At 42.2% G+C, this 24,135-nt stretch overlaps 1 protein-coding gene across 10 annotated transcripts in view; it reads left to right on the top strand.

Annotated features, from left to right (window-relative positions):
- Positions 1 to 22,651, top strand: part of Fam120b (family with sequence similarity 120 member B) — a 109,240-nt gene extending 86,589 nt beyond the window's left edge. For 8 of the 10 annotated variants that reach the window (XR_015445388.1, XR_015445390.1, XM_087196014.1 and 5 more), the window contains 4 exons: positions 12,179 to 12,385; positions 13,761 to 13,869; positions 17,278 to 17,370; positions 21,979 to 22,651. Coding sequence is in view for 6 of the 10 variants with exons in the window: in XM_087196014.1 (XP_087052140.1) it covers positions 12,179 to 12,385; positions 13,761 to 13,869; positions 17,278 to 17,370; positions 21,979 to 22,019 (450 nt within the window). In the remaining 4 variants the exon portion in view is untranslated. Of the gene's footprint in view, positions 1 to 12,178; positions 12,386 to 13,760; positions 13,870 to 17,277; positions 17,371 to 21,978 lie in introns of those variants that run through there. The other 2 variants (XR_015445387.1, XR_015445391.1) reach the window with 2 other exon arrangements.
- Positions 22,652 to 24,135: the final 1,484 nt, after the last annotated feature.

The following is a 24,135-nucleotide window of genomic DNA, read 5'->3' on the forward strand; positions in this document are numbered from 1 at the left end:
AGGGTGCTACGTCTAGCTCGCATCTCCTGCTGTGATGCTGGCTGCCATGTCTGCGCTCAGGATTACAGGCAGGGGTTAGAGTCTGTAGATATTGCTGGGCTCAGTGTTTTGGCATGCGGCTCAGCAGTTTTGGCATCACACCAAAGCAGAACTCTCCTGGATGGTTATAGCACACAGCATATGTGCTGGCCTGAAAACAGATAGATGCCTGTGAACGCCATTCCTTCTAGTGTAGAAATGTCAGGAAAATCCAGCATTCAGGATTATAGTTTTCACATGTGTCTTGGAGCAGGCTGGGCTGGTTAGCTTTTGCTGGCAGGATGAGCCGTGAGTCAAAATCTTGGCTTGAGTTACATAGACAGTAACTGTGTGCTTGTGAACAAGTATCAAATTAGAAAGTACATTTAATATCTTTCCTTTAAAGCCCCTCCTGCCCATTCATTGATTGAGCTGTAGCAGTTGATGGAGAATTGAGGTGACAGGTCATGTTCTGGTACTTGTCATATTCATTCCCTGAGTAGAAATCTGAATTCCTGCGATGTGCCGGATTTGTCAGGGTTTACAAAGAGTAAAATAGGGACCTTCAAAGAACCCAGTCTCTTGGGACAAATGAGTCTGATGAAGAAAGTGGAAAGGATTGCTGTACCTGATGCTGTAGCTTCCTTTAGGGATCCAATAAATGACCAGTATCATGTTGGTGAAGAGTAGACATTTGGCCAGTGGACATGACCTGTCACCTCAGTTCTCCTGGTTAGACGCTCATGTGCTCTTTAGCTGATTGACAGGTACAGAAGCAGTTCATCAGAGGAAGGGGAGGCTTTAGCAGGTGGTGCCAGAGCAGTCAGACATCCAAAGGCAAAATGAATCTCAGCCTTGACCCCACACTTTGTACAAAGGTAAACTCAAGTAAAACATGAAATTCAATGTAACACTTTTGGAAAATCCTAGAAAATCTGTGGGGCTCTTTGGCAAAGATTTCTCAGACTTCACACCAAAACCACAGTCATAAAAGAAATAAATTGGACCTCAACAAAATTTAAAATTTTTCATTAAGATGAGAAAAAGGTAAGCTACTGACTGAAGAAAGTAGTTGCAAACCACTCACCTGACATTGTTATTCTCTAGAAATATAATCTCAAAACTCAACAGTAAAAGCATGGTACAATTAAAAGGTAGCCCAGGTCATGAACAGAAATTTCACCAGAGCAGTACTTGGATAGTAATAAGCAAATGAAAAGTTTATGCAAATAAAACCACAAGATGCCACCACACAGAGTGAAAGGATAAATTTTAAAAAGAGTGACTACCAAATTGTGGCATGGATGTGAGATTCACACTCAGCCTTGTCTGTTGCTGGTGGCAGTACAAAATGTATGCAGGCACTCTGGAAAATGATTTGGCAGAGTCTTAAAAGGCTAAATATCCCCTCACCATATGATCTAGCAGTCACATTCCTGGGCATTTGTCCTAGAGAAATGAAAAGTTAGTTTCATTGAAAAACCTGTACTTGAATATTCTTAGCAGCTTTATTTGTAATAGTAGAAGTTGGAAACAACCTAGATGTCTTAATGTGGGTGAATGTTTAAAGAGACTGCAGAGTGACTGCTCCCAGCACAGAGGAGGCTTCTGGGTCAGCGTGCCACAGCTCCCAGCCCAGAGGAGGCTTCCGGGTAGGTGTGCTGAGCTCCCAGCACAGAGGAGGTGAGCTGAGCAGGCGGCAGCAGCTCCTCCCCCCCCCCCCGCCCCCTGTCAAAATGAGAAGACACATAAACAAGCCTCAGAACCAGACTTTGAGATCACCTACAGCAACCCCAAAGAGAAACGAGATGGAACACTGATACTCAACCACCTGGACTCCCTGAACAGGCAACAAAAGAGGATCTGGAAAAAATGAAATTAGAAATAATTTCTCAAATAACAGCAAAGATTGTGTCCATAGTGCAAGACATAATAAATCTAGACAGGACACGGATAAAAACATAGAGGACCTGAGGAATATGACGGAATCCCAACGTAGGAAACAAATGGAATCCATAAAACAGCTGCAAAAAAGATTTCCAGGAGATTAAAAACTCCACTGAAACTCTGTGCAGCAGAATATGCCAATGTGAAGACAGAATTTCAGATACAGAAGATAAGATTGCAATTAGTGACCAGGAAAAGAAAAATTTCTTTAAAATTGTAAGGGAACACAAGAAATCAATGCAGTAGCTGCTAGACGATGCAAAGAAGAATAACGTAAGACTGATTGGAGTCAATGAAGAAACAGGAGAGAGTGCAGATGACATAAAAAAACCTGTTAACAGAAGTAATGGCAGAAAACTTCCCAAGCAGGGGAAAAGAACTTGACATACAGATAAGTGAGGCATATAGGACCCAACTAGCCTTGATCAAAAAAAAAATAGTCTACACATAGGCATATAATTGTTAAGATTCCAGAAACAGAACAGAAGAACAAAATTCTACAAGCAGTTGGAGAAAAGAAACAAATCACTTACAAAGGAAAGCCCATCAGAATCACAGCAGACTTCTCAACGCAAACCCTCAAGGCAAGAAGAGCTTGTAGTGAAGTATTGCAAGCCCTAAAGAAAAACAACCTCCAACCCAGATTGATATACCCTGCCAAACTATCTTTCATAATTGATGGTGAAATAAGATACTTCCATGACAAAGAGCACCTTAGGAACTTCATGAATACCAAACCAGCACTCCAAAAACTTTTAGAAAAAATCCTAGGAAAAGGCAATGAGGATCACAACCCCAGGAAGCCCAGCAGAATGAATTCACTGGGCACAACAAATTAAAAGCAAAGGGGGAGAATCAAACAAAAGGAAAAAGTCATGACAATGGTAACTCAATATGTATCAGTTATAACCATCAACGTTAATGGTCTCAACTCATGAATCAAAAGAAATAGACTGGCAGAATGTGTCAAGAAGCAAGATCCAACAATATCCTGCATACAAGAAACACACTTAATTCAAAAAGAAACTCATAGACTGAAAGTTAAAGGGTGGAGAACAATACTCCATGCGATGGGAACCCTAAAAAAAGCACGAGTAGCTATCCTCTTTGCAGACCAAGTGGATTTCAAACCCACACTGATTAAGAGAGACAAAGAAGGACACTATATCCTTGTAAAGGGAACAATCCAACAGGAAGAGATGACAATCGTAAATATCTATGCACCAAACACTAGTGCACCCAACTATATAAAACAAATACTAATGGACATGTAAAATCAAATAAGCACTAATAGAATTGTAGTGGGGGACCTCAATACCCCATTGTCACAAAAAGATCAACTAGACAAAAAGCAAGCAACAAAATACTAGAACTCAATCAAACTCTTGAACAAATGAACCTAACAGATGTTTACAAAGTGTTTCACCTCACAAAATCAGAATACACATTCTTTTCAGCTGCACATGGGTTGTTGTCCAAAATACACCACATACTCACTCATAGAACATATTTAGGTAAGTGCAAAGGAATTGAAGTTAACCCCTGTATGCTATCAGACGATAGTGTGATGAAATTGGAGATCAATAGCGAAAGAAACCGCAAAAACTTCATAAACACATGGAAATTGAACAACACACTTCTGAATAGCCAATGGGTCACAGAGGAAATTAAAGAAGAAATCAGTTCCTTCAATTAAATGACAATGACAATACAACATATTGGAATCTGTGGGACACAATGAGTGACTCTTGTGAGGGAAATTCATAGCAGTGAATACTCATATTAGGAAAACAAAGTGAGCCCAATTAAACAACCTGATGCTGAACCCCAAGCTCCTAGAAAAAGAAGAGCAGGACAAACCCAAAGCCCATAGAAAGGAGGAAATTATAAAGATCAGGGCAGAAATCAATGCAGTGGAGACTTAAGAGAATGATAGAAAAAATCAATGAAGCCAAGAGTTGGTTCTTTGAAAAAATAAACAAAATTGACAATTCCTTAGCCAACCTTATTTGAAAAAAGAAAGAAAAGGCCCAAATCCATACAATTAGGAATGAAAAGGGTGAAATTACAGCAGACCCAGCAGAAATCCAGAGGATCATCAATACATACTTCGAGAACCTGTACACCAATAAGATGGAAAACAGAAGAAATGGACAGATTCCTAGACATGTATGAATTACCAAAGTTGAACAAAGAAGACCTAAAAATTCTAAATAACCCAGTATCAATCAGTGAAATTGAAAATGTAATTAAAAGCTTACCAACCAAGAAAAGCCCGGGTCCTGATGGCTTCACTGCTGAATTCTGCAAGACATTTAGAGAGGAACTAGTGTCACTCCTGTTTAAACTCTTCAACAGAATTGAAAGGGAAGCAATACTCCTGAATTCATTCCTGGAAACAAGCATCACCGTGATCCCCAAAGCAGAGAAAGACCCAACTGAAAAAGAGAACTATAGGCCAATCTCACTCATGAACATAGATGCAAAAATCCTTACTAAGATACTGGCAAATAGAATGCAGAAGATCATCAAGAAGATCATACACCCTGACTAAGTGGAATTCATCCCAGGGATGCAGGGATGGTTCAACATACACAAATCAATCAGTGTAATACACCATATCAATAGAGCCAAGGTCAAAAACCATATGATCCTCTCAATAGATGCAGAAAAAGCATTTGACAAAAATCCAACATGCATTTATGATAACCCTACAAAAAATCATAATAGACGGTGTCTACTTGAATCTGATGAAAGCTATGTGTGAAAAACCAACAGCCAATACATACTAAATAGTCAAAAACTGAAATCCTTCACACTAAAATCAGGAACAAGACAAAGATGTCTGCTATCACCACTCCTGTTCAATATAGTTTTGGAAACATTAGCCATGGCAATTAGACAAGAGAAAGAAATAAAAGGAATAAAGATAGGAAATGAAGAAGTCAAATTGTTATTATTTGCAGATGACATGATACTCTATATAGAAGACCCCAAGAACTCCACCAAAAGTCTTCTAGACTTAATAACCAAATTCAGTAAAGTAGCTGGTTACAAGGTCAACACACAAAAATCAATAGCTTTCCTCTACACAAACAACAGACTCACTGAGGCAGAAATAGGGCAAACAATTCCTTTCATTCCTGAAATACCTAGGAATCATCCTAATCAAAGAAATCAAAGACCTGTTCTCTGAAAACCGTAGCACTTTGAAAAAAGTAATTGAAGATGATATCAGAAAATGGAAAGACATCCCTTTCTCCTGGGTAAGAAGGATCCACATAGTGAAAATGGGCATACTTCCAAAATTGCTTTATAGATTCAATACAATCCCAATAGAAATCCCAGCAGCATACTTCAAGGACCTTGAGAAAACAATCCAAAAATTCATTTGGAACAAGAGACCCAGAATAGCAAAAGCAATTCTAGATAACAGAGACATGGCAGGGGGTATCACAATCCCTAATGTGCAGCACTACTACAAAGCTACTGTGATAAACACAGCATGGTACTGGCAAAGAAACAGACTTGAGGACCAGTGGAACAGATTAGAAGATGCTGGAAAAACTCCAGACACACTCAGCCACCTCATCTTCAATAAAGGAGCCAAACACCCTCACTGGAGGAAAGATAGCCTCTTTAATAAGTGGTGCGGGAAAAATTGGGTTTCAACTTGACAAAGATTAAAACTAGACATATATCTCTCACCATGCACTAAACTAAAATCGAAATGGATTAAGGATCTAAATATTAAAATAGAAACGCTGAATCGCCTGAAACAGAGGTTAGGTAGAACTCTTAAAGACATCAGTGTAGTAAAAAGATTTCATGAACAAAACTTCAGTTGCCCGTGAACTATCACAAACAATTAACAAGTGGGATCTCTTCTTACTAAAAAGCTTCTGCACAGCAAGAGAAACCGCCAACAGTGTGAAGAGACAACCCACAATGTGGGAAAAAATTTTCACTAGCTGTCCCTCAAAGATGGATATACCAAAAAAAAAAAAAAAAAAAGACTGCAGAGTACAACTTAATAATGGAAACATAGGAATTGCTGACACTTGAAATAACTTGAATGGATCTCAGAAGGTCTATGGTAAGTAAAAAAGCCAATTTGAGAAGATCATGTGCAAAAGATTATATGATTCAGGCTGGGGATTTAGCTCAGTGGTTCCAGTGCCTGCTTTGCAAGTGCAAAGGCCTGAGTTCGATCCCTGCTTCCAAAAAATAAAACAAAACAAAGATTATATGATTCTATTCATATAACATTCCCCAAATGACACAGTGCAAAGCTGGAAAACATATTCCTAGTTGCCATGGATTAGGGACAGGGTAGAAGGTAGAAGTGGCACAAGGGAGATTCTGTGGGAATTGAACCATTGTGTCTTGTGGTAGGTTCAAAGAATTGTGCACACACAGAAGTGTGTATAAAACTTATACCCCTGCCAGCCTCCTAGGTTTGATGTTGTGCTGTAGTGTGCCATATTTACCACTGGAAAATTGAGTAGAGGGTACATGGAACCCTTTATTACTGTCTTCCCAAATTCCTGTGGATCTTTAATCACTTCAAATTTAAAAATCCAAAGTAAAGAAACCACCAACCATATACTGTCTATCAGTCATGAATCTAAGGTCCAACCAGGAAGTTAAAAGTAAATGAACAAAGGATGTTTCTCCAGCTAGTAAGCCAAGGAAGCCGATGTGGAAAAGAGGCACTTCATAATGATGATCAGCCTCCATAGCTTCAAAATATTTAAGATGAAATGACAACAAAAAAAGAGAAATAGATACACCTATATTCCTTCAGAGAGATTGTAGCGTGGGTCAGCAAAATGCCCACTCTGACCTGTGACCTAAGGATGGCTTTTATGTTTTTAAAGTGTTGGTCAAAGGGAGAATGGGTAATATGTAACAGACTGAGTAGGGACAGCAAAGCCTGAACTGTTCACCATCTTGCCTTGAGAGAAAAGGTTCACTGACTTCTGTGTTGTATTAGTCAGCTTTCTGTCACTGTAACAAAACACCCGAGGCAGCCTACTTTATCAAGAAAAGAGGTTTGTTAAGCCAACAGTTTGAAAGGCAGCCCAGACTGCATGGTATCATGGCGAGAGTATGGATATCCTTTGCCTGTGTCTCTCTTTATAAGGTTTCCAGGATTCAGTTGTGGGGGCTCCACCCTAATGGCCTAATCTAAGCACCTCCCAAAGGCCTTAAATGCCATAGGGGGATTCGGCTTCTACTGTCTTGGTAGCTTTAATTTTGAGCATTAAACTGCATGAATTCTCAAGCCACAACACTGCTTGCACAGATCTCACTAGAGCTGATAGAACAAACAGAGATCACTGTTGCTTGGGTATTAAGAGAATGCTCAGCAGGCTTGACCAGACAGGGTACAGCACAGTTCAAGGGCTTGTAAAGAGCTTGCCAAAGACAAATGTGGGATGGGTTGCAAAGCACACCCTGGCAGATTTCAGAGCATTGAAATTGTCAGTCAATTTTCAGACCATGTTAGAGGTAGGAGAGAAATGCATACTAATTATTTGAAAACTAATGCCCATGAGAAACTACAGTGGGCATCATCAGGTATCTTGAATGACCATAACAATTCTGGATATCAGGTCTTGTGAGATGAAGCTAAAAGCTGTCCTGAGAAGGAAAGTTATTTCGTCTTTGTAAACAGCACAAGAACACATCAAATGGAGAGTGTGTGGGAAGAGGGAAATAATAAAGAAAAGAGCAGGAATTAATGAAATAGGAAACAAATATGTAATAGAGAAGGATTTTTACAAGTGGATTCTTTGCAGGAACTCTCACTCATTGCTGGTGGCAATACAAAATGGTACAGCCACTTTGGAAGACAATTGGAAGCTTCTTCAAGAACTAAATATACTCTGTGTGACCCAGCTATCGCACCCCATTGCATTTACCAAAAGGAGTTGATATTTAGGTTCACATGACAACCTGCCCTCAAAGGCATTAGCATCCTTAGTTATAAATGCGACTTCTTAGTCTGCACAACCACAGCAGAAGTCACACGGGCAAAACATTAGAAGTCTTTCCTCCTCAGTGTGAGTGAATCAGGGGTGCCCTTCTTCACCATTGCTGCTAAATGAGAAGTTCCTCCCAAAAGAGGAAGTCAGAAGAAATGCCAGCACAGTTTGAAGCTGGGCATGATGGCACATCCTTGTAATCCCAGCACTTGGGAGGCTGAGGCAGGCGGATCGTTGTGAGTTTGAGGCCAACCTGGGCTACGTAGCTCAAGGTCAGCCTGATCCTGTCTCAACAAACAAAAAAATAATTTGAAAGAAAAATGAAACTTATTATTTGCAGATGACATAATTATATAGAGAGAAAATTGAAAAAAATGTACAGTCCAACCATTCAAATCACTAAGCAAGTTTAACAGGTTGCTAGATATAAAATAAACATGTAAAAGTAAAATTTATTATAAAACAATAAAAGTAACCCCAAATTATTTTAAGTTTATGCTAACATCAAAAACATGAAATAATGAGAGAAGAAAGTACAAAATCTCTACATTGACAACCATAAAACTCCAGAAAGAAATTAAAGGAGATGTACCTAAGTGGAAAGATACGCTGCATTCAGGGGGTGAAAGTGGACTCAAAAAGTCCAAGATGTCCGTGACCCTGCATCCCAGACAGGATCACACCATCTAAGGAGCAATGATAGCAGCAGAACTTGCTCATTAAGGCATTCAAAAACCTCTCAGTGCAGACCAAAAGGAACCAGAGACAGAAGCATGTATGAGGGACGATCAGAAAGTAGAGCAAATGTTAAATTTATTAAAAAAGATTTATTACAGTAGAAGACATTACCATTAATTTCTCTCAGAATATTGCCTCTCACTTTGAACACTCATTCCATCTTTGAAACAGTTCTAGAAGGCATCTTTTATGAGTGTCTATTTGCATTGTTGTGGCTGCCTCAATGTCCTAAACCAATTTAAAATATTTCATGGTCATTTTGACTTGAGGAAGGGCCAGAAGTTGCGTGGTGCCAGATGCAGTGCATACGATAGATGAGAACAAAAATTGCTGTACCAGAAGCAATGTGTGACACAGAGCACTGTCATGTTAGAGGATGGAACTGTTTGCCTGTTTCTCAGGCCATTGGTTATATGCACCATTTCTTAGAACACTGTAGTAAGCTCTTACTCAAAGTTCACTGGAGTGTTCCTTGGCACCAACTCTGCTCACCCAGTTCTATCAGGGTCAAAAGACCAAATCAACATCATGTTTATGTTGAATCTTGATTGATGGGCTTTTTTTTGTGCAAGAACTAGGTGATTTCCTTTGAGGACTGAATCTTGGACTCAGGATCATAAACAGAGACCCAATTTTCATCTCCCATGATGACATGTCTAAAAAAGCTGGTATTGAAGCTGCCTAATCACAGAACTCCAATGAAGTTAACAAAATTTCATGTTAATGCATTGTTCATGATCTGGATTTATGGCACACTTTTAAATACGCCTTCTCTGAACTGCAGCTCACGACTAACTACACCAAAAAAATGGACTGCTGGCTAAGGTTTGACATACCCTTACTGGTATTGAAGATTTTTGTCTTTCCTTTGGATGGCACTCAGCAATAGTAGCATTCACTGTATTTTTTATAGTACCCCAGAATTTTTATTTTATTTTATTTTTTGCTACTGGGGATCGAACTCAGGACCTTGTGCGTGTGAGGCAGGCATGGCGCCACTGAGCTAAATCCCCGGTCCCCCAGAATTATTTTTATAAACTAAAAAAAAGTTAGTCTTGATTAGTCTAAAATATTAGTCCATTTGAGAAGTTAGTGCTAATCTTTCAGGCATGAGGACCTCTGCTTTTTGATCTACCAATATGGGCTTGTGAAAATTTACATGATATATGTAGGATTTGTGCTTTAGGGGATGGCAAGCTTCATGTAAAGTTTACTTCAAAATAGACAAGTGAGAAGAGATGAATGGGACTGCATTATGGACAAGTCTATCAATCGGAAATTTGTTCCCCAGCAGTCAGAAAAAGCATGTAACATCTGTTAGTGCAAATTTCCTATCAGTTTATTTGATAACAACTGAGTGGGCATTGCATAAGTGCTGAGCTGGGAACTGGGACGGTGTCACCCTCCACAGCCTGGAGTGACAGTGTTGTGGATGACTGAATGCCTGTTGTTGGTGAGGGTGGGTCTGGAGGCCAGTGAGTAGGGTGAGCTGTGGTTGCAGATGGCAGCAGGAGGGCTCTGGAGGTAGGAGAGGGAGGGGTATGCGGTGGGACCCTGATCTTGGGAAAAGTATCCTGTGTCTCTACTGACCAGAACGCCAGCCACTTACCTCCATGGCTATGGAGGGTTGAAATATGGCTGGTTGCATCTGAGAAACTGAACATAAAATTCCACTTTTAAGTTAAAATACTGCCTGTGGCTGCACCCAAGCCAATGCAGTTCTAGATAGGGTAACATATGCGCACACGCAAGTGCAAGGCTTAGTGCACTGCAGAGGTGTCAGATCATAGGATGGTTCATGACAAGAGTAAGCAGCATGGGGCAGGGAGTAAAGGTGTGTTCCTGTAATCCCAGGACTTGGGGAGACTGAGGAGGAGAATTGTAACTTTGAGTCCAGCCTAAGCAACTTAGGGACTTAGCAAGATCCCATTTCAAAATACAGAAATTTTAAAAAAGACTGGGCATGTAGTTCAGTGTGAAAGCCCTGGGTTCTATCCACAATATTGCAGAGAAAAAAAGTAAAATGAAAAGAGTAAGTAGTCCAGGAGGAGCCATCAGAAGAAAGCAGATGGCTTCCCCCAGAGGTATCTGGAGGAAACAACTTTGACAATTTGGTCAGTAGTTGGGGTCAGCATAGCCTTGCATTCTTGTGTAGTGGTCATCTTTCCAAAGAACAAGTGCCCTCAGGACACTTTAAGAAGTAGTCCTGTGCAGCAACAACAACAACAACAACAAAAACCACATTTTTTTTTGCAGTACTGAGGATTTAACTCAGGGAACACTGAACTACATCCACAGTCCATTTTAGTTTTCTATCTTCAGATGGGCTCTTGCTGAGTTGCCCAGGCTGGCCTCAAACTCATGATCCTCCTGCCTCTGTGTGGAATTATAGGCATGCATTACCATGCCCAGCTAACAAAAACCTTTTCATCGGGCCAAGGATTTAGCTCAGTGGTTTCGCCGCCTGCTATGCAAGTGCAAGGACCTGAGTTCGATCCCTGGTACCAAAAAAAACCCCAAAAAACCTTTTCATCAAACTTTAGAATTAATTCTGACACAATCCAAGTACATGCTAAATTTCTTAAAATGATTACAGACTTACTGCATTTTGGTAAGGGAAGCATTGCTTTAAAGAGGTAAAACATCTGTTAGTGTTTCCTGATTTATTTTGGTGTTATATACTCTTACTAGATATGTAATGCAGGTAAAATAGCACTGTGTTAATTTGAGCACAGAACTAGAACAGAAGGTGCACTCACTCCTTCTTAGTGAGGTCACTTGGACACTCATCATGCTGATAGGAGTGTAAGGTCCATGTAGCCAGGAGTTTCAGAGCTTGAGGGGTGCCTGTGGTTGCCTGTGGAGTGCAGCAACACCCTTGCAGCACCCAGGTGTGGCTTCTGTTTGATGACAGCAGGAACATTGAACATCAATGTGGATTTGACAAGGAAAACAAGTCTTTTGTGTTGATAAGACATTCTGGTTTTGTAATAATTAGCAACCATTAGCCTTTTGAGATACATAATGCCATTTTATTCTCAAGTGGTAAATATTCATTTAAAATGAGAATTTTAGAAGTTTTTATATTTTCAGGAATTGTGATTTTTAGAAACAGCCTACTGACATCTAATGTGATGCCTCCACTGCTTTCACTTTCTCTTTGCCTCTGAAGAAAGTTTTCGAGAGGTGCAAACCCAGCAGTAGTGATCTTGCAAGTGTCTTCTAGTGGGCCTATCTCTGATGTAGGTGAGTAGGCATTTCTGTTTGCAGCTCTGAGGCTCCTGGGGTGGAACATTGTCCTGCAGGGTCTGAGTGAGCATCTGCTGCTCCGTCATGCAGCTCTCCAAAGAGGTTCCCGCTCGTGTTCCCTCAGCTGAATTTGTTTGCAGGGATTCTTCGAGTCAGCAGAACTGTTGAGGCTCAGCATGTCTGGTTTCTGAACAAAGCCACTGTTTTATGTTTTTTGTGTGTGTCTGTCTCCACAGCTCGAATACATCAACCCCCGAGCTGTGCAGCTTGGGTCCCTCCTTGTCCGAGGCCTCACCACTCTGGCTCTCGTCAATAGTGCATGTGGCTTCCCCTGGGAGATGAATGAATTCATGCCCTGGAACGTATTTGATGGGAAACTTTTTCATCAAAAGTACCTACAATCTGAAAAGGGATATGCTGTGGAGGTTCTTTTGGAACAAAATGTGAGTTCACATGTTGTTTGTTTGTTTTATTTTGCTTTGCACATTTCAGAAACAGTAGGTTTGAAGCCAGCACCTCTAGCACATCTGAAAATGCAGAGTCCTGGGCTGGACATGAGGTAAGCAAGGGCTGTTTGTTTTAACAGCCATTCAGCTTTAGCAAAACAAACCCTTTCCGGAAACATCCTCCTTTTATGAGGCTTCAAAAATCTACACAACTCATGTTAAGATTAGTTATACTTCCACAACTACTTTCCTGATGAAAAGTTCTAGTTACTGTGACACCAGAAACCTCTGGCCAGGAGCATCCGTGTTGGTGACTTGTGAGCCACGGCCTCTGCCTGGGGAGGGCATAGAGATGGAGAGTTTTCATTTTCTGCAGAAGGGCTGCCGTAGACCCCAGACCAGGTGGTGGGGCACTTGAAAATATTCAGAAGGCTGCCTGTGTCCCTGGGGATGTGGCTGCTGCTCCACTTTTGGAGTACAGTCGCTGCATGGTTCCTGGAAGACTTCCAAATAAGGCCCCACGCCAAGCTCATTTGGAATGTTTTAATACCCGCAGGGATGTGAAGGCAGCGTGATTGTGAGAGAGCATACTGGTCTGTTAGATAAAACACTCCAAGCTTTCATATCAAGAGGGAAAACATTTGGTAATGTGTTGCCACCACCATTTCTCACCAAAGGAAAAAAATCCCAGGGTGTCATAGGATTTCTGTGTTCAGAACTTAGAAGAGGTCCAAATTATGCGTGGACAGCAAAAGCAGAGTAAGAGAAAATATACTTTTCAGATTCGAGTGTTGCTGTAGCAGTGATGAAAGGAGACATCATCTTCAGGCCACAGCCATGAATGACACTGTGGGACTCTTTCTTCTGTACCTGTTCTTTGACCACACACATGATAACATTAAAAGAGAATCAAGCACATGGGATAGAATATTCACTAGTAAAACAGGAAGCTGCTAGGAAAGGGTTGCTGCCCCCTCCCTCTGTCTGCTGCTGTTTTGTGGCCTCAGCATAACCTATAACCAAGAATGGAAATAAAATGCATAGCTTTTTAGGTACGATTATGTGGTAATCAACTAAGTTGTTTTTTAGCAATGACTGCTTAACCCACAGAAGAGAAAGGTAGGCACATTTGCTTAATGATGCTTTTCCAGGAGACTCAGGCAGGTCTTCTGAGACCTCTTGTGATCACACTAAAGGACGATTGTGCAGTGTTCTCAGCTGTACAGAACCTGTGGCCAGCTGGTTAATATCTTTCAGGACAGACTGCTCATGGAGTGTGTCCCATCCCCTCTGTGTCAGACCCTGCTATGCATAAGTTGGCCTCTTCCCAGAATGTGTGGCCAGCTCTCATTAATATTCAATCTGTTTGCAGAGATCTTGGCTCACCAAATTTCACAATCTGAAGGCAGTGGTTTGCAAGGCCTGCATGAAAGAGAATCGTCGCATTGTGGGCCAAACGCACTGGAACTCACACCACACAGGTGGGCAATGACCAGATACTTCACTTCCTCGGTCGCCCAGTGTTCTGGACCTATGATAGGCCAAGGTTTTTCCTGAGGCTTACTGGTAAAGAATTCCAAGAAGACCCAGGCATGGCGGTAAACACCTGCAGTCCTAGCACTCAGGAGTTTGAGGCAGGAGGATTGCTCGTGAGTTTGAGGCCAGCCTAGACTACATAGTGAGTTCAAGGCCAGCCTGAACCACATAGTAAGACCCTGACTAAGAAAAAGAAAAAAAAATTCCAAGAAGATGATGATGAAATGATAAGAAAGGATTAAAATTAATCTGATAGTGCCCTACTCGGTAATTTAAATCTTGGTCCCATTTAGAAACAAAATTTCAGAAAAGATTGAATCATTAATTGAATAATTATGCTCTTTCTCTGTGTGTATAACCTACTTCCTACAATTCCTGAAAGTACAGAGGCCACATGGTAGTATTTGCTAACTTTACAAAAGTTTAGGTTTAGTTTTTCCTCGCAATAAAGTCATGTTAGAAAAATTTAGACTATAAAGAATATGAAAAGGAAATATAAATGATCTCTAATTCTGTCACATAAAGTTGACAGGTGCTGACAAATGATATATTTCTGCAGTATTTTCCTGTGGTTTTATGTCATGGTTGGTACTTGATGCAGTTTTGAATCCTGTTTTTCCAGGTACCACTTAACTTACCATTACAGTCATGTTAAAAAGAAAATTCTTGGGCCGGGGATTTAGCTCAGTGGTTTTGTTGCCTGCTGCGCAAGCACAAGGAGCCAAGTTCGATCCCCGGTACCAAAAAAAAAAAAAGAAAATTCTTGGGCTTGGGGATTTAGCTCAGTGGTCCCGAGTTCAATCTCTGGTACCAAAAAAAGAAGAAGAAGAAAATTCTTCAACAGTAGCCATAGAATCTTCTATTGCTAGATAGACCCTATGAATTTACCACTTTGCCTATTTAGAGATCTGCAGCTATTTCCATTCCCCTCATTCACATTGCTTTCATGTACATTATTTCCTTAAAATAAAATATCCTAGACAGTTGGAATTATAGATCAAAATGTAATCTATCAAATTTTAGGTAAATGCTGCCAACTTATTTTCTAAAATCCTTCTTCATTTCATACCTTTACTAGTGATAAGAATCTGTTAGATGGCAACCTTGACAGCATTTAAAAGCATTAACTTTTTTTTATTAATTTGGTAAATGAAAAAGTATTTTATTGATTGAATGGTTATTTTTTGTGGAGTTGGACATGTTTATTTTGTTAATGAGATTCTTTTAATTACCTTTTCATGCCCTCCTTTGGTTAGTACCTATACCTGTAAGCATAACAGCCCCATTGTTTTTCTTGATGGGTAAGAGAACTCATCTCAGACTCCTACCCACCAGACTGTCTCCAGGTGCCCTGCTTGGTGCCAGTGTGCACATCCACTCATAGAGGCTATAGAGTATGAGTGGCCCCATTGGGTGAGCCTGTCCTGCTGGGTCTTGTGTGTGGAGTGTGACTAGAGATCAGCTGAGGTGTGAAGCTGGTCCCAGACTGGAAGAAGCACTTTTTTCTGTTTCCACCCTTTTTCTCCATCTTAACTTTCTCCTGCCAACTGCAGATAGAATTTGAGATCCCAGAATAAGTTTATTCATTAAAAAATAAATGTACCGCCTTCTCATTGCATTGCCTGTTTTCCTCAGTGGTTGGCAGCTGAGATTCAGAGTCCACCATGTGCATAAATCCCTCATGATTGCTCGATGGCAAAGAGACTTGCCGATGGCTAGATTCAGGTTGTTTTGAGGTGGCCTTCATTGGGGGACCTGCATGCACAGACTCCTATGATCACACTGTCCAAGTGTGTCCTGTGATGGAGAAAGGACCGTGGTACTTAGCAGAGCTCTCCAAATGCTGACTGTTGTTCCCTGCTCCTACAGGCTGCTGGAGGAGGATAGGGCAAAGCCACCCTCCCTCCCTGAGTGTGCATATGGAGTTGACATCTGTGATTTACAGCTGCCCAGGCAAGGGGTTGCATGTAGCTCATGTGCTAGGCATCAGAACAGATTTACCCGGACAGAAACCTGCAGCACTACAGTTAGCATCCCTGTGCTGGCAACTTATGATCAGCACCATGCACACGGGCTTAGCTGTGAGGGCAGCAGTTGAAAAAGGGCTTTGCAAAGGAACTAAGGAGCTAAGAGCTGCAGCTGCAACAAGGAAGTGTAGTAGATGAGAAAGCCAATAGTTAGTTAGGTTTGGGTAAATTGCTGCAGTGGAAGAAGAGCCAGGGGAAAGTAAGTAGGAACTCACTGCAGGACTCTGCCAAATGCCAAACTCAAAAGTTGATGTTTTTATCAACTGCAAATTAGGGGACCTTTTGAAGTACTGTGACCAGAAATCTGCTTCTTAGGATGGTGACTGCACTGACAGTAGAGGAAAATGAGGCAAGGAGACCAGCTGGAGACCATCCTGAGCCCTAAGCAAGGGATGGTCCTGGAGGAGGTGCAGGGCTTACTCAGCACATGACGAAAGCTGTACTTCAGTATTCTCTGCTCACTGGTGCTTAAAGTCCCTTGTGGCCTGTGGTCTGGGCATGTTGAGTGGGTCCTTATCCCTTGTTTGCACAGTAGCACCAAGCACAAGAGAAGCTGCATCTTTGAAGGTATCACGCCACATGTGTGCCTGCCTTTGGGGAATACTGACTGAAGATCTAGTTGATCAGCCCCATGTCTGTGGAATAGCAGTTTGCACCACTGGTGGGTGCTGGTCAATCTTGGCCCTTTTTCTTTGTGGGAGCACTGTGAAATATTAAGATTAAAAAAAAAAACCCACATACATTAGTGGTTAATCCAGCCTTCTAGTGGAGATAAAAATGGAACAGAAAATCCATGTTTAGAAATTTATGAAAATTTTATAGTACAAAAAGTTTGTGTAGGGGCTGGGGATTTAGCTCAGTGGTTCTGCGACCTGCCTCGCAAGCTCAAAGACCCGAGTTCACTCCCCGGTACCAAAAAAAAAAAAAGTTATTGGAAGAAGATCATGAAGTCAAGGAATGTGCTCAAGGCGAGTTTCTGCAGGGTTGAGTTGGCTTGAGGGACCAGAGGTGGGGCCCATCCTTCCTTTCTGGGTTAGTGGCTTCTGGCCCCATTCCTTCCAGGCAGAATTGGTGAGCCCAAGTCTTCCTCTTGAAGACAGAGCATCCTGTGGGGCTGTTGTTTCTCAGCACCTTGGCAGAAAGCCAACTCTCCCATTCAGGTTTTAAGGTGTAAATTTGGCTCCCTCTTGGAGCCAGACTGTGCTGCAGCTCCACCTCAAGGGCTCCGTGGTGCCACTATGAGCCTTGATACTTTGGGAATTGCAGTCCTTTTAAGTCCAGGGTAAAATGAGTAATGTCTACTCTCACACTTACGTATTCCCACAGGGAGATGGGGAAGGCAGAGCTCTAGCTCCCACAGGATGAGCTCTGCGTACAGTCGTTCTGGGCAAGGACATCCATGGAGAGACCAGGGACCAGGTAAGAGGCCACTGCACACTGCTGACTCCTCAGCCACATGCCTTTCCATTGTGGTGTTGTCCAGAGCTGCCTTTTGCATTTCAAACATGGGTTGTGTATTTACAGTCGAGCAGACAGGTAGTGTGCTGGTGTATTTCATTCATTGTGTAGTGTGTTCACAGTTGGGGAGACTGATACACGTATTGGTATATCTGATTCCTTTTTCAGTGAAATGGGGACACATAATTTCTCTGCTTGCTTCTGGCCCATATGCCCTTTGCCACTGTATTTTGTCAGTTCATTCATCTGTTCAAGACTGAGTGTTTATAATTTACTCAACAGAAGGCTCTTACAAAGGTTTTATGCAGAAGGTTCATCCTTCTAATGCAGACATCACTAATGGGAATATTCTGGTATTTTTCATGCCATGGACTACAAATATAAGAGGCTTATAGTATGATGTGGGGAATAAACCATACCCCTGGCTTCTTACACATGTAGTACAGATAACTTTTAATGCTCATACTATGCTGAATTTAGTGTATAATAATGTACATTTAAATACATGAAGAACCTCACATTGGTTTTTAAACTCAAATTCCTTAGTTTTAAGAACCAAACTTCATAGATTTTGAAATCACCTAAGATTTTACTTAATTTTATCCTTTTATGCAGACACACTTTTAATTCATGACTTATTTTTATGAACCCTAAAATGTGGAGACTTCACATATTGCTCAGATTACTATCCAAGAGATAGCGCGTCTTCAGCATTAACTTGGCACTTCTGGTGCTATTTCTGGGAGCAGCCAGTGCAGGCCTCCTCTGTGCCGCTGCCAGCAAGGACTGGTACCCAGGCTGTGGACAGTGCCTTTGTCCAGAGCCACATCCTGTCGTCTTGGCCTTCTGAGTCTACACATTTAACAAAGGATGGAGCCTGCTATGCAGCTCTGTGTGGGCCAATTTCTGTGAATGTTTTTGAAATGCCCACCCCAGCCAAGATAAGCTTCATCAGTGTAGACCTGTGTTTGCTTTGGAAGTGTCCTTGAGCTGGCTAAAACCTGCAGAGACTCTGCCTTACCACTTCCTGCCACTGTCTGACATCTGTGGCTTCTGCTCACCCAACTGGACCTGCTCTGTAGCATGCCTTTCTCTTATAGTCCCTAGTGCAACATGTCCATAAGGATTGCTGCCACTTCTCTACCAGATACATCATCTTCTTATCCACTTGTGCCACATAAATTTCTCTTTTTTATCATATTTGAGCTTACTTTTAATTTAGGACATACTACAGTTCACTGGGCTAAGCTACAGACAGGGAGCCCAGAGGGACTGTGACTTGCTTGGAACTAGATGGCATGACTGGGGCAGACAGGTAGATTGAGGGTGCTGATGAAGCAATCACAGGCTGCCTTGGAGCCCGAGGTGCCTGGGGCCTACAGCCATGTGATGAGGTACTGACCTGTTGAATCCATCTGTCTCTGCTGGGTGGAGCGGGTGTAGGGCACTTCAAGAAGATGCCGGTGTGGCAGCTTTTAAGTCTTTAGGCTGACAGGCCTCCAAGTGAACTAGGGTGATATCTATGAGAAACATAAGACTGACAGCGTCTCTGCTGTTTTAAGTAAGGGGTCTGAGACGGTCTCCATGATAAGACCTGATGGGGGTAGGAGCAACCACCAGGTGTGTGAGAAAGGCTCTAGGAATGGCCAGCTGGGCAGTAAGAGGCCTTCGTGGTCATAGGCAGTGTCAGGATGGGGGACATGAAACTCAGAGTTGACTCCACAGAGACTCTTGGCCAGGGTAAATGTAGGAGAGGGGCAGGAGGTCCATGTCTCATAGTGACCAGAGGCCACCAAAGTGCTAAAGGCCTCTGAACCATCCTTGTAAGGCTGGCCATGACACATGAGATAGCATGAAATACAAGCAGGTGTTTGACTTGGGGTGAGGAAGGGTCCCAGCCTGTCTTTCCACACATCCCATCCTAGATGTGTTTGAGCCGCTTGTCCCCTGGCTCCGGGCAGCACCTTGAAAGCCAGGGCTATACACTAAAGCTTTAGCACTTAGACGAGGGCTAGGCTGCGGGAAGAGCTGGTGGCCTTTTCTTGAGGCAGGTGGTTTCCTGCAGAAGCCATTCTTATTCCTCAGAAGAACTTGTTTCTCTTCCATCATTTTTCTTCATCAGTGCCCATACTTGCCCAGTGTGCCCGTGAGCAAGGTGACTTTGTGCTTACCTTTTTTGGCCCAAGATTGCTACCATCCTCCCCCCATCTTGGAAACCAGAAGACAAGGCCAGGTGATGACTGGGCAGGCAAAATGAGGAAGAAGCTATAGTTCTGCAGACTTGGCCACCATGATCACCCAGCTAGAGGAGAGACCTGACTGACTTACCCAGCGGGGAGGGGGAGAGACCTGCTGGACACTCACTTACCTGGAGAAGACCCCTGACTGATGCTTAGCGGGCTGGAGGAGTACCTGAGCTGCACCAGGTCTCCACCGAGGGACATTGTCCTGGATTGCTCTCCTCACTTCCTCCTCTATACAGGCAGTTGGCCTAGTTGACCTCTGTGTCCCTTACCTCCGCAATCTGTGATTCTTTGATCCCGTTTTTTTCATGGTGGACAGTGAGTAATGAATACTAACACCTAAGGGCAAGTAAAGAAACTGGGCTGTATTGCTGACAAAGCCGCCATCAGGGACATCAGATACCAAAAGCACCATGCATTTCTTCCTGACCCAGAAGGAATAGTGACAAGATTGTAGCCAGTGAGTCATAAACACGCCGGTGCCAAGGCACATAGGTTGCAGGAAGTTGTTGCTGGTTGAGTGAGTGAGTGAGTGTGCAGATCAGCTTTTCTTGCCTCAGTTCTGGCTACCCGAAGGGGATCCTACCTAGGCTGGGAGTCAGGCCGCATGGTACGAACCCCATCACCACATGGCCGCTTTGAATTTCAGGAAGCATTTGGGCCCCACGTTAAGCTATGTGTCTGGCTTTCCTCAAGGTCCAGAAGCATGCTTACTAATGCTGTGCTGGTTACTTGGAGCCAGAAAACTGTGCTATCCAAATGCAGCCTGAAATCTACTGAGAGGTTATGCCCTGGTTTGAGACCTGAATCTTTGAAGGAGAGCCCTGCTTTGTGGGGTGGATCATAATAGGAACACAGACAGCACAGAATGGGGGTGGGAGAGGCTCCGGGGGTCGTGAGATAAAAAAGACTGACCTGAGTGTGGAGTGCTGGGCTGGTGTTGGTGTTGGTCTCAGGACCAGAGCAGCTGTGCTCCTGCCAGGTGGCTTGTGAGTAGGAATGCACATTTGTTTGCAGCAGGCCTCTGTGGAGGGGAGTCTGCAGGCATGCTGTCAGTGGTGCTAGCTTTCTGATTCAAGATGTTCTGTATAGTGTCTGTTCTACAGTCTTTCAGTAGGACTGGAATGTTTTCCAGATCAAATAATTTACTTTTTCATTATTAATTACTACAACAACTTGAGGCAGCACATTTTTTGCTGGATTTTGCCTACATTGTATGTAGTCCTACTTTTGTATTTTGTGTTCCAGGGTAGAATCAAAAGGCAAAATTCTTGGTGTTAGAAAACTCAAAGTGCCTCCTAATGAAAGTGTTCTGTTACTGCCGGAGTTGGCAGAGTTCCAGAGCCTGGACAAGTGTGGACCAGGTGGGGAACTGGGAGCTATTGGGAAGCAAGACCTCCCTGGGAGTACACCCTTGAGGTGGTCAGCTTCAAAGAGAATGGGAGAGCCACCTTAAAAACAAATGGGCACCAAAGCCTCACCCTTGCTGTTGTTTGCCAAGCTGGGAGGAATGATGTGTTAGATTCCACAGACTGAAGCTGTAAACTTGCCTGAGATTCTTAACATTCTCCCTTCTCCAAGGTAATTCTGAAGGAGGCCTGAGCACTTACTGAACTACCTCTCCTCATCTGGGATAACAAGGGTGTGGGAATCATCGTGTTAATTTGTTTTGGCCATCTGCCTTCTGCTGTAGCCCTGAGTCTTCACACCTCTCGGGGTCATCAGGCATGGTGCTATAAGGCCATGCTTTGGTAAGGCCTGCTTTATAGGCTGGTGGAAAACAAGGGCTGAAGTGTTCCTTTTAAGGTGTGATACACAGTCATCTTTTTGGGGTGATAGAGTGGCTGTGCTCTGAGTCTTCCCAACATTCCTTGTCTGTCAGAAAGGCAGAAAATGGCCAACCATGCCATGGGCTGGGGAAGGAAGCTCTGACTTAGCCCTGGAAAAGCCACACGCATGGCTTTTTTGGTGCTTGGCAGAAAGTCTCTTGTGAGCCATCTGCATATGAATTTCCATTTCCAAAGTCATTAGCAAGTAATAAATGTCTAGATATCATGCAGATGGTTGGAACTGGTGTTAAGAGGAACAATTTTGACAGTTTCCTTCCACTAACAGCACTAGCTCCTAATTAATTGCTTCCACTTTAATGGAATAATTATAGAACAAAATTTTAATGACAGGTGGCCACAACTGAAAGAATAAAGCTCTGCTCTCTGTACACAACTCAGCATGCCATTTTTATGCAGCCTAAAATATGTGCAGGTTTTTGTTTGAATATTTGGAAAGAGTTAGTTCTTACTTTGGTTTTCATGTCTGTTTGGTGCAGGAAAGAGACAGTATGAGCATGACCAGTGGAGAAGGTACTAGGTGTCTTTGAGTCATTCCTCACCTGCATCTTCAGAAGAAGCAGTAGACTCCATTTATACATCAAGAATTTTTCACCAAGTGTAAAGTTCTAACAGGGTTCACATATTGCATCCTCCTCCTTACTGGAATCAGCTTGGTTGAAGAGAAGTTTGCTTCCTCCAGAAAAAGTGTGAAGAAGTGGACATAGTGGCTGGACATAGCCCCAAATGCACGCTCCTTCAGAGAAGAGTCTACAATGAATGATGCCACCTCACCACAGCTGGAAAAGAAAAGTGGCTGAGAGCCAGACCTCAGTGGAAAGAAGGAAAATGCCCTTTGCAGTGGATTTGCCCTTGTGTTATGTGAAGCTTTCTTTGGCTTGTTTTCACAAGTTGTGCCTGAGTCCATGGCCCAAAACAATCATTATTAACATCGTGTATGTCATCTCATTTTTTGCATCCATTATATGAGGCAACATTGATTTTTTTAATAAATTGGAATCTTAACTATATCTTGTTTTTTTAAACTCAACGCTAGATTGTGAAAATGTTTTTCCATATCATTAAAAAGTCTTTGAAAGCATGTCTAAATCCATTTAGTATTTCATAAATTTTCTCATTAAAAATTCTAATAAAAAATCAAGTTTCCAACTATTTCTTCCTTTGGTTCTCCTAAGTGCTTGAACAGAAAAAAGCAAAAACCAAGTTCTTGCCTTCCTAATGGAAGAATTGGTTCTGCCTGGGGCAGGACACAGTGTGTGGGACTCATGACTCTATGTTTGTCGTGTCACCCTTTTATTTTGCCAGCTTTCAGTTCTGTTTTTTACAGCAGTTCATGTAAAAAGGCCTGAGCTCTCAGTGCAGTCAGGAAGCCTGCAGCATACATGTTGAGAGTAGGCAAGAGCTGAGCTGCCAAGAAGCCTAATTTATGATCCTACTAATGAATGGTACATTTGCTGCTCTTTATCTGTGAACACTGAAGAGCATTTGTTTCTTAAAAACATTTTAAATGAATCCAAGTTCAGAGTAATCCTTTTCATGGAACAATTTTCAGATAATCCAAGAATTGAAACTTTAATTCCCCACATTATACTGAGCTATACCTATGAGTATTGATAATAGAAAGCATGCTGGGTTAGACTTAGAAGACAAGAATTTTTTACTATAAAAACTACTAATTACAAACAAAACTGCTAAGAAAGTATAAAGAAGAAAACAAATATCTTATACTCCCAACCTCCTATCCATCAAGACAAACACTAAGGACATCTTAGTGGAAGTTCCTATCAGGTATTTTGCTATGCATATATTTGAGGATTTTTTTCCCACTGATTTTTTTTTTTTTTTTTTTTTTTTTGGTACCATGGATCAAACTCTGGACCTTGCGTTTTCAAGGCCGGCACCAGAACCACTGAGCTAAATCCCCAGCCCTGGTTTTTTGTTTGTACAGAATAATGGGTTTCATTTTGGCAGATTTGTACATGTACATAACATACTTTGATCATTCTCACATTCCCCTGCCCTCCCTAGTTCCACATTTTTTTTTCGCACAGGGAAGGGTGGGTGAGTTCAATGTGTATGCTACAGTTTGCTCTAACTCACTTCTGTCTCTATCTGTGATATGGGAGTTGGCTGTGCCTGTCAGGGACCTTTCTGAGCCACACTGCTGTTCTGAAGCTACTTGTTCACTTAAGACATGCTCACTCCTGATTACTAGAGGTTATATTCTTACGTACTCACGTCTAGTTTGCATATCTCCAGTTAGCAAAGCACCCAGGCCAACAGCTCAGGTGTAAATATAGCTCCTGTCTTGGTCTGGCCTTAAAGTTCTGTCTTGTATTTACCAAAGAGGGTCACACCGTCTCCAGACACTTGAATGCATTTTTATTTCTCGGGTTTGAAAAACTGTAACCACTGTTTTCAGGACCCTCTTGAGGATGTTTGCATACCTAATTTTGTTTCACAGGTACCTACCACATTGTTTCTTGGCTGTGAAAATAGGGTTCTCCCCCCAATCTATTTTATGAGTTTCATATCTGAATATCCACTCCCTATTCATTCTAATTTCTGCTCCTTTGAAACCACCCCTGCTATTTCTTTGCTACCAATTTATATAACATACATTTCTCTGAAACTCA

Source organism: Heterocephalus glaber, unplaced genomic scaffold (genome assembly GCF_053883595.1).
Source record: "Heterocephalus glaber isolate CG9 unplaced genomic scaffold, H.glaber_assembly_v1.0 deba00001610, whole genome shotgun sequence".
NCBI lineage: Eukaryota > Metazoa > Chordata > Mammalia > Rodentia > Bathyergidae > Heterocephalus > Heterocephalus glaber.